This window comes from Triplophysa dalaica, chromosome 2 (genome assembly GCF_015846415.1).
Source record: "Triplophysa dalaica isolate WHDGS20190420 chromosome 2, ASM1584641v1, whole genome shotgun sequence".
Lineage (NCBI taxonomy): Eukaryota > Metazoa > Chordata > Actinopteri > Cypriniformes > Nemacheilidae > Triplophysa > Triplophysa dalaica.
In genome coordinates, this window is record NC_079543.1 from 24512754 (window position 1) to 24524025 (window position 11272).

At 37.9% G+C, this 11272-nt stretch overlaps 3 protein-coding genes across 3 annotated transcripts; 2 read left to right on the forward strand and 1 right to left on the reverse strand.

Annotated features, from left to right (window-relative positions):
* Positions 1-3456, forward strand: fga (fibrinogen alpha chain). The gene is made up of 6 exons (XM_056770979.1): positions 1-159; positions 266-382; positions 530-713; positions 796-941; positions 1433-2291; positions 2600-3456. The coding sequence occupies exons 1-6, from the start codon at positions 106-108 to the stop codon at positions 3292-3294; spliced, it is 2055 nt and encodes a 684-aa protein (XP_056626957.1). The 5' UTR covers positions 1-105; the 3' UTR covers positions 3295-3456.
* A 135-nt stretch (positions 3457-3591) lies between these two features.
* On the forward strand, positions 3592-6112 carry LOC130438810 (fibrinogen alpha chain). Its single transcript, XM_056771004.1, has 4 exons — positions 3592-4578; positions 4747-4930; positions 5026-5171; positions 5382-6112. Exons 2-4 carry the CDS (start codon positions 4873-4875, stop codon positions 5664-5666), a joined length of 489 nt encoding a protein of 162 aa, XP_056626982.1. The 5' UTR covers positions 3592-4578; positions 4747-4872; the 3' UTR covers positions 5667-6112.
* Positions 6113-7692: 1580 nt separating this feature from the next.
* On the reverse strand, positions 7693-10919 carry fgb (fibrinogen beta chain). Its single transcript, XM_056770993.1, has 8 exons — positions 10779-10919; positions 10665-10679; positions 10194-10397; positions 9876-10059; positions 9401-9742; positions 8832-8954; positions 8259-8544; positions 7693-8171 (listed from the first exon to the last, which is right to left on the reverse strand). The coding sequence occupies exons 1-8, from the start codon at positions 10857-10859 to the stop codon at positions 7943-7945; spliced, it is 1464 nt and encodes a 487-aa protein (XP_056626971.1). The 5' UTR covers positions 10860-10919; the 3' UTR covers positions 7693-7942.
* Between the last annotated feature and the right edge of the window lie 353 nt (positions 10920-11272).

Below are 11272 nucleotides of genomic sequence, written 5' to 3' on the forward strand. Positions count from 1 at the left end.
GGTGACGCTGACGCGTCAACAATGAGTCAATCGGTTGATCAATCCGAAGGGTTCATATGAGTAAGTGAGCACTGAAGGTCTGTATTCTGCACAGAGAGACCAGAGATGAAGCTCACACACTCTCTTCTCTGTCTGTTGATGGTTGTGTCCTCTGCCTTGGTAAGTGAATATCTCATGCAATAAATAAGTGTTTGCAAGGACTGAAACTGTCAGCCCGACTCTTCTTTATATAAATTGCATCTGTCTGTCTATCTCACTCGTATAGTCAGAGGAAACAGATACAGTAGTAAACCCAAGAGGTGCCCGTCCTGTTGAACACGGATACAAGGCTCAGGACACCTGTCAGACAAAAGAATGGCCGATGTGTACAGATGATGACTGGGTAAGCATTGTAATTTTCTTTCAATTTATGTCAAATCAAGAACCAAAGGTTAACGGTTAAAATTGTCAACAAACCACAATACAGTCCAAGTGCATTGGTACCTACAAACAAAACGGACTAAAGAAAAGAAACATTCTTTTACTATAGGAAATCAAATGTCCATCTGGCTGTCGAGTGCAAGGCCTGATAGACAAAGCCGATCATGATCTGGTCAAAAAGATTGAGAAGATACGCGGTCTCCTGGACGAGGGCAAAAAACTGTACCGCTCCGCTGATCAAGTCTCCAAGACGACTTACAGTTACCTTAGAGAACGCCTTACCCTTGACTCAGGTTAGCACTCTATGATTCATGTCAATAGATAAAGTATTTTTTTAAAAAGATGCGTTATAAAACGTATCCCTCTTTCTGTTAGGTAACGATAACAGATACGCAACGTTGGCCGAAAAACTGAGGCAGAGGATTTCTGATCTCAAGATAAAAATTGACAACCAGCTTAGGTTACTTCACGATTTGAAGGCACGGGTCAAAGAGCAAACTGTCGCAATGCAGCGATTGGAGGTGAGAAAAGTTTAAAACAAATTGAAAATGTCTTTTTATTTATTATTTACAATAAATCGCTTGTGATGTATCCTCATTTGTTTGTCACTTTGGATGAAAGAGTCTAATACATGTGAATGTGAAAAACAACAAAAAGTACAGCATTCATTCTACAATGAATTCTTAAAGGGTCGTTCCCACAAAAATGAACAATTCTATCATACATTTTTCACTTTCATGTCGTTCAAAACCTCGAACACAAAAGAAACTATTTTGAGAAATGTCTCAGTGGTTTTGTGTCCACACAATGGAAGTCAAAACCAAAGTTGCCTGTTTACCAACATTCTTCAAAATATCTTCTTCTGTGCTCTGCAGAAGAAAGTAAGTCGTGCGGGTCAGAAACGACATGAGGAGTAAATGATGACAGAATTCTCATTTTAATGGGTTAACTATCCTCTTAACATATCTATTACACCATCTTATTCCAATGTAACCTTTCTGTCCCGGCACAGGTGGACATTGACATCAAGCTGCGAGCCTGCAAGGGCTCTTGCTCCAGCTACGACGCGTTCACAGTTGACAAGGAAAGCTACGTGCAACTAGACAAACAAATGAATAATCTGAATGCTTTGCAAATACAGAGCGTAGAGACTGTCAGTTCCCTGAGTGTCATGAAGAGCAGGCCATTGAAGGACGTTGTGTTGCCCAACATTTACAAGACAGCAGCAGACCCGACCAAAACCGAGCAGAAGCTTCTCTTTGGAGACGTGGGTCAGATGCAGCTTTCTCTGGAAGCTGAAGGTTCCACCGCAGAATCTGCCGCCACCGTTAGCAAGATCCCCACAGGTATGGATTCCTCCACACACACCCTTCAATGCTCCAAGTCGGTGCGCAAGACGCTAATGCACACCAAAGACGGCATCGTGGAGAAGCTCGAGGTTACAGGCGGCGGGCCTGGGTGTGAAGACTTAGGAAGGCTCGGAGTTTCAGATCAAGATTTTTTGGCCGCGGCCAACGAAGGGAAGGATCTGAGTCGTGACGGCGTGAAGATAACCGTGACACGTGGAGACGAAAGGTCTATCACGACTATGAACCACGGTTCCGCTGATCTAGGGGGATTCGGCGAAGACTTCTTTAAGGATCTCGACACTGATACCCAAAGGTTATCCTCATCGTCGACCACCTCCACTTCAAAATTAAGTTTGGCAGGTGGAAGCAAAACGGCCACGAAGACTGTCTTATCTAGCGACATCGATTTTGGGGATGACTTGGGGGCGTTCTTGCGCAGCGATGTGGAAGAAGACCATCCCGATATCCATGCGCGGAGTCTGAAAACGCGCGACGAGCGCAAGACTGCCGTTGTCGGTGAAGGTACACTCGAGTGAACTTAACTGAACCAGCATATGCAAGTGAACCATTTTTAAAGCACTTTAATTCTTATGATGGTTCTGAAAATGTTAGCAAGAGTTTGTTTTAGCGTTTTTTGGAAACATGTGGTATAATAGACGAAATTAACAGTAACAAACTGTGTTTAATTCACGTTACATGTAATTGTATTCAAAAATGTATGACATGTTTAAAAAAAACTCATCTGTAATAGCGCAAGACAGATTTGGATCTTTTGAAGGATTGTGCAATACAGCATGGCTCTAATCCGCAGATGTGATGTCTTCTTTCAGATTGTGTTGACATCCAGCAGAAGCATGCGCATGGCAGTCAGAGCGGCCTGTTCAAAATAAAGCCGCCAGGGTCGGAGGAAATTGTAGTTTACTGTGACCAGGGCACAGGGTTGGGTGGCTGGACTCTGGTTCAGCAGAGGGAGGACGGGTCTGTTAACTTCAATCGCACTTGGAAGGAGTATCAAGCTGGTTTCGGCAAAATAGACCAGCAGGGTAGGGGTGAGGTTTGGATTGGGAACAAGCTCTTACACCTTCTCACTCAGAAGGAGAGCGTTCTGAGAGTTGAGTTGCAGGATTGGGATGGGAACGAGGTGTACGCCGAGTACAACGTTAAAGTTGGCTCGGAGACGGAAGGATTCGCGATGAGCATTTCCGAGTACACGGGCGACGCAGGTGACGCATTAGTGCAGGGACAGCCTAATATGAAAAACTTCCTGTCACATGCTGGAATGAAGTTTAGTACTTTTGATAAGGATAATGACTTATGGGAAGAGAACTGTGCAGAGATGTATGGTGGAGGATGGTGGTACAATAACTGCCAGTCAGCCAACCTCAATGGGATTTATTATAAGGGTGGTCGGTACGATCCTGGAACCAAGGTTCCGTTTGAGATTGAGAATGGTATTGTCTGGCTGCTTTTCAAACCTGCTGATTACTCCCTCAAAGTAGTGAGAATGAAGATCAGACCCACCTAAAAACTCGAAAGAGATACAGAATATGTAAACAGTGATGGTGGGTGCAGTTTTGAATGATTATTATCAGTATTCTGCTTGGCTTAATGTAAATTCATAATGTATCAATGTCAAATTTACACAACCAGCATACCTCATGTTTCAATAAAAATGTGTTCACTTCCAGTTCTGGGCTGTGCGTTCTTATTTCAGTGTATTTGTTTGTGAAACAGGCAAGGCAGGTTTCATACACAAAGACATCAAATACTGGCCTGGCTTTTGGCGGCCATACAGTGCTGATAACTGCACAAAAGCCCGTTTATTTATCTTGAAAAAACAAAACCTATTTTTTACTATTGAATAAATTGATAATCAAATATATTTTAGCGTGCAATGATATTCTTTAAGTTAATTTTACCATCTTGACTAAAAATAAAAGAGTATAATGACAATAAAAACTAATCCATTTACAACCAGACTTAATTATACATATCGGATAACACTACATGTTTATATTTAACTTGAAATTATTTTCTACATTCATTTGGTTATTTATTATCTTTAAAGTTACATTTGCATGTCAACTACTAAAAAAATGAAAACAATACTGTGTAACACTGACTCACAATCTGTAAAGTCATTTTTTTGAGAGTAAATATATAAACAAGAAGAAACAAACTTATTTTGTATAACTTTTTCCATTATGTTATCTTATGCAACACAGAAAAACAGACGTTTGGTTATTTGACAAAAAATGAGCTTTAAACATATCTATACATCACATAAGATTTCCACCCTTAAAGGGATAGTTCACCCCAAAAAAACTAATTCTATGTCATCATTTACTCACCCTCTTGTCATTTCAAACCTGTATGACTTTCTTCGGCAGAACACAAAAGATATTTTGAAGAATGTTTGTCAGCCAAACAACGGCGGTATCCATTCACTTGCACTGGTTTTGTGTCCATACAATAGAAGTGAATGGGGATCAATGTTGTTTTGTTACTAACAATCTTCAAAATATCATCTTTTGCATTCTGCGGAAGAAATAAAGTCATATAGGTTTGAAATGATTAGAGAGTGAGTAAATTATGACTGAATTTTCATTTTTTGCTGAACTATCCCTTAAATGTGCTTTCTGTTTTTAAAAGCAGCCATCACTTATAGAATTAAAGTGAGTGTGTTTGGTTTGTTGCAGTGTGTAATACCTTACAACCTAACCTCAAACCACAAAATCGCTATGGTAACAGCAGATTCGGACAGTGTCCAGTACAACCCACGTACCCTTTGTGCTCTGATGATGAGACGGTGAGTGAGTTTTAGCACATTTTTATATTTTGTGGCGCAATTAAATTCCTCTGCAGCACACTGATAAATAACAGAAGCTGCCAAAGAATAAAATTGTGCACGAGTAAAAAAAATGTTTCTATGGTGATCTGTTGTATTTGGGACTTTTCTGTGTTTGTTGTTTTACAGGAGGACAAATGTCCATCCGGTTGTCAACTGGAGGGTCTCATAGATGCAACAGATGAAAACATTCATAAACGCCTAAGAAAAATCTGTGAAAGGATTCAACAAACTGAAGATATCAGTTCATCTCTAATGCAAGAAAGTGTCCGGTTCTATGGGTCACAAAGAGAAGCTGTCATCCAAACCTACAGTAGGTTTAATTATTTTAGTTTGTTTTTATCTGCCTTGATAAAATCTCATGATCTAAATAAAATGGTATTTTTGTATTTTGTGTGTATTTTGCAGTGCAAGAGCTCAGATATGCTGAGTTTGCTCAAGGACTTCACAGAAATCTAACATTTCTTCACAAGAGATCTGCAGAGCTTGCAAAAGAATTACAGAAGCACCATCACTTGCTCTCACGTCAGATAATAGAAATGCATCGACTTGAGGTGAGGCGTGTGACAAAAACCTTTACATCTTCTATTTCTGTTCATTGTTAGACCAGAAAGTCAGTGAAGTAATGCAGGTCAACTTAATCAATATATTTGCACAAGAGTCCTGCAGTATCGTCTGAGTCAGGGATTTTACTATTTGCTTTCAGTTGAAATGTAACTTTTAGTTTGATTCAGACTTGTTTTTGTAATTTTTTTGGAGCGAAGGTGGACATTGACATCAAAATCCGTGCGTGCAAAGGATCATGCAAGCAAACCTTTGACCACACGGTCGATAAGGAAGGCTTCGAAGGGATGGAGAGCAAAATGGCAGAATTCAGCATTACCTCAAAGAGACAAAAATCCTTCATTGAATTTAGACTGAAGTCTGTCGATCAGCCCAGTGTGTCTCACACTTACAGAAAAATCCCCGTAGGTACTGAACTCCTTACAATGTTTGAAGACATTGTGCAGCACCAGGTGGTTTTGGAGGAAATTCTATATGATGTTTAATCATTTTATGTCTATCAGTACTTTAACAGGCCTGGTTTGAGGATAATATATTGGCAAAAATGACAAAATATTGTACCTCATTTACGTTTTTTTTATGTTTGATATGTTTCAGATGTGTAATTTAATTTGTGTCAACATCATGTCTACAGTTTATTTATTATTTTGGATCTCAGGTATTACAGGTAAAACTGACAAACAATGTAAATTAAATACTTCCAAAAAATATATAAAACTGTGTCACATTAACTTTGTTTAAGAATTTTGGGATTCAAATGATGACAGATTCATATTGTGCAACTCTACAAATGTAGAGGGATAGTTCAAGTAAAGATTAAAAGTGGTTTTGTGTCCATACAGTTACAGTCAATGAAGTTCAATGTTGTTTGTTTCTATCTCATGCAGGTTTTTAATGAGATGAGCGTGAGTAAACTATGTAAGAATTGTCATTTTGTAGTGTACTGTCATTTTAAGCTTACTTACAGATTAACTTTGTACCCAGCATGTACTTTGATACTGATTCAGAACACTGAAACAGTAAATAAACAGTTTTATCATAAATACACAATGTTCAGATACACTTAAAAAAAAGGCACAGCGATACCATAAGATAACCATTTTTGGTTACCCTAAGAACAGTCAAAGATTCTTAAATTTTTTTCTTAAAGGTTCTTTATGAAACAATACAACCAAAGTTAAATTCAGATATACTAAAGTTATATTACAATGGACTACAATGTCCATATTTAAAATGAACTACATGACTTTGTGTTGCATTTGGCAATTCCAGCGTTATGGATGACATTCCGCGTTGTGGATGTGACATAAAAACACTCAGAAAATGTTTTTGTTACCAATATACTGAACCATCTGTTTATAGTTTACTAAACCCTTGTTGATAGAGTTTAAAAATCAATCTATGCACAAGTTTTCTATAAAAAAAAAGAAATGAACACGGAAGGATGTGACAAAAATGACACGGATGTCTGTGAATCAAAACCTGAAACAATTATTCCCAACAAATGAAGATGCCTCTTCATACAACATAAAATAGGTCATTTATTTAAACCTTCATGTTTCTATTTATGAGGAATATGTACAGTTATGGGTGCGACAAACCTGAAAATGGCACTAACCTGACTATGAAAAACGATGCACTAAAACAAATGCTTTAAAAACTTAAAGAGAGACCTCACATTTGAACAAACACATGATAATATCTGTGCTGTTGGTATTGTAAAAACCTTTGGTTAAATCTTCATTTTTTCATGGTAAGGTTGGCATTTCAATGGAATTGCCCATTTACACACTGACACTTTTATCCAAAGGATTATCACAAGAATAGATTTTTATTACAAAGTTATAGTGGCAAAAATATTGAAAATTATATTAAAATAGTGCAATAATAAATAACTATATTTAAAAAATCCTATTAGTCAAAATCATCTTTAATTTTATTTTGTGTTTTCTCTTACTTTTTTGGCCAATGAATCACACTCAATATACGAGTAGGAAGGCAGTGACAGTAAAAATTGTGTCCCCTTAAGGGAAAATTCTCAATGGGTGCTGAATTATTTACTGTATTATTATACTATAAATGTTGTGTAATATGTGTCACATAATATCGCTAATAATGGCCTTTAATATCACGGTTGATGGTACCGGTATATAGTGACCCTTTGATCTGTAAAAGTGTTCTATGGGAATCAAACCCGTAATCTTGGCTATGCTATTAAAGTTAAACTGGAAGAATGAAAGCACCACATCATTGTACTATACAAACAACACTTTTATTCCAGCTCATTGCTCCGCATTTGTATAAATGGATTGCTACAGCCTATAAAGAAACTTTTTTTTCTGTCCCAGTGATGCTTTAACATAATGTGTGTGTATGTACAGTATATGGAGGAGAATCTGAATTTTTTACGTGATATTTATTTGTTGTTTAACACTGGCATGCTCTAAATGCTCTAAACGTGCTCTAAATGTATACAAAAACCTAAACAAATATAGAAGTCACACCCAGTAGTATGTTGCAGGTCAGCTTTATTAAGAATTCAGAGGTTGGCTGCCCATCCGGGTTTCTGTAGTATTCTTTCGCATGTGCAAAATACTGAATGCTATTTCAATTTTAGTCTGCATTTACTTTTTTGAACATTTCCAAAAAATAGTTTTTATGTTAAGTCACATTCTTTAATAGAAACACGGATATACTGTAGTATCTTCTGTAAACTTTCAGTGGTCTCGCAGACATTCTTAACCTCTATTCTCTGTGGTCTTTAAGATTTGAAGAAGGGCCTGATCTTCATGCTGATAGACTTGAGAGAATACCACGAACCCTTCCAGTTCATCCACACGATGCCATCATCCGTGCCGTGCTTGGCCATGTTTTTTGTATAAGCTCCACCCCAATAATAACGTCCATTAGGATTGCAAGAGTGGCATCGGTTGTACCACCATCCACCCCCATCTTCTCTGGCACATTGCTTTGAAGGATCACCAGGTATCCTACGATTGACAAAATTGGAGAGGGAGAAAAGATATTAGTCACATGAAAATGTATTGGGAAAAGTTGACAGGATTGACGACACTCACCATTTGTCATAGTCTCTGTCATACGTGCTGAACATCATGCCATTGTGGATGGTCATGGTACGGTTCTCCCCGAGCAGTTCATTTGCACCATCCATAAACGTGTTTCCGGCAGTTCCAGAGTAACGTGCGACAGATAGGATGTAATTTACGGCCTCTCCTTGCATCGTAAACTGCTCGTATTTAGCGTGGACCTTCAAACCCTTCCAGTCTTCCATTTCGACCAGTAGCTCAGTGGGACCCATCTTTGTAAGATGACTGATGCGATCATTACCCAACCAGTACTCACCTTAACATTAAAAAAAAACATGCAAGATAATGCAAAACGAATGGGTCAGTGAATGTGACATAAATATAAAATTCGAGCAAATTTGAAAATACGTGAAAATCTGTTAAAAACACTAACATTTTGTAAAATTACCGATTTTTTACAAGGTTTTTCGATGTTGGTATAAAACTGGTTAACTGGCACACACACTAGTATGAATTGTATAGGTTGTTGGCTAGCTCATCAGTTGTTTTGATACTTTTTATTCTGAAGAAATACATTATATCACTTGTAAGCCTTTAGCTCACCAGGAATTTGGCAGTGTCCTTTGCCCACATCAAAAGCGATGTTTCCAAAGCCTCTGCGATAGTCGTCCCAACGCCGGCCAAAATCAACACTGCCATCCATGCGATTCTGGATAAGCACCCAACCTAGGAATTATAATTAAGAATTTTTTTAATTGTGACTTAGATTTGATATTCATTTTCGATCAACTTCCACATTAGACGCAGTTTGATGTAGTAATTAAAAAAGGTTATGTTAACTGGAAAAAAAAATTCTCTTGTTAACAGTACTAATATCTAAAAATTATTACATAAAGTCTTCAAACTAAAGAAAATAAATGAAAAACAAACAAAAGGTTTTTATGTGTGAAACAAGAAAGAAATATTTGGTTCAGCTGACCCCTCCCTCAACGCAAGTCAATATATTTTAGGAAGATATCAATCAGAGTGTTAAACCAATTTTTTATGTAGACTATGTAAGCTAAATAAAATGAATGTTTACAGGTTTGTTCAATTCTTTATAACCCCACGTCTGAGCAATAGTTTTGCACGACTAATGACATAATTCATAAAAGCAATAAAGTAAACCGTACCTCCATTGTCAGTACCCTGATCACAGAAAGCCTTGTAAGGCAAGGCGAGTGGATCAGGCCGTATGAGGTACATCTGAGATTCATCTCCTCCTTTGCGATAAATGTCCTCACACTCCTTGCCGGAAACCACAGGAATCGGGCAGGAGACTTTGCAAGGTGTCGAGCACCTGGCCTTCTGTGCAGAGATGGCTTTCTCCAAACGCTGAATCTTGTCACGCACCTTTTCGAGCACAGACTGCAGGACTCTGATGTTCTGGGGGAACGTGATGTCCACGGACTCTTTTATATAAGCATGCTGGGTCTCTAGGCTGTCGGTGTACTGACTAACCAGAGCATCGTTACCTGTGATAGTGAAAAGCATCTACTTATTTGTAAAGTGCATTTATGATAAAAGAAATTCAAGGACAAGAACAGTTCAATATTCCATTTACACAAAAATCAAAAATAAATCACCATCGAAAACGTTGATGGTTACCTTGGCTCACTCTTTGTCTCTGGGCGATTTCTGTAGTCATATGCGTGACATACCCATGTACAGTGTTAGAGGATTGATATAAATCATCTACAGATCTTTTCAGCAGATCTACACTTGGCCTCACATTAAGTTCTTGCTTCCGGAGGCTTTTCTTCAGCTCACAACCTGTTGGACACAATACACCCTACAAAGAGAAAATAATTGATTTGCTTGTGTTCCTCACTATTCATCCAAAATAACAGAAATGAATCCCTGAATGAGTTATGATTTCACTGTCTACAGTCACTGACATACAAGAAATAAGCTCATTGCACTAACCATTTTCTCAGAGAGGTGATTACATCCACCGGCTTCCAAAACTTCCTCTTTTTCCTGCAGAGCGGTCCCTACGGGTGCTGGAGTCGGTCTCCCACGGTAACGGCTCCCTCCGCTGACTGGTGGTGGTGCGGCTGGCCCTGCGGAGTACGTTTCACGACCTCTGTTGACAGGACGATGACCTCTTGGATCTACGTTATCTGTAAGCTGGTTTCAACACAAAATATACAAATCTGAAGTTACACATCAGCAACAATATCAGAGGTTGTACTTCTTTTTCAGTTTTGCAGAGATAACATTCCCATTGAGTTTTTTACACGGAAATCCTCTGTTATTTATATTGTTATATATGATTTAATATTTTAGATGAATAATTTGAAACTTTAAGAAGAAAATTTGGATTTGGATTCTCAATTTTTATGCACTATGGTTAAATTATGTTTACTGATATAATTTTGAGGAAAAGTGACATACCTCTTTCTCTAACTCCTGAATTAGAACAGAAAGGGAAAAAAAACAGTAATATCAGCATTTACCATTTTAATTTTAACCTTGTCAATTGTTAAAATAGAAAAAATATATATTTACCGTGTCATCGTCGTCGTAATCATGACTGGCCTGTACGAGAGCTCCACCAACACATAGAAAAAGTAACAGAAGAAGCTTCATTTTTGTGGAGCTCACACTTTAGTTCTGTGACAGTGTGAGTTTCAAAGTTGTTCGTATTTCAGTGTCGCTCTTAGAGATTTTATACCTGGTGACCCATCTGTCCTGGAATAGGAGGGACTACAGTGCCGGTTAATATTTAATTCCCGACATGTCATTTCATGTAATGGTGGACATCATCATTTTTGGGAATTGAAAAAGGGACACGAGGGAAGCATGTATAATATTTATTACAAACTGAATTGCTGAGTTATTATTTTTCAGCTACGTCAGGTACTTATATACAGTACATCAGAAACTAATGTTTGTCAATAAACAGTTGGAACCTGGTTCATAAAATATAAAAAAATGTATATTTCAATTAGACTTCTAATTGTGTTTCAATAGCTCTTGCTGACAGAACATTACATAAAGGC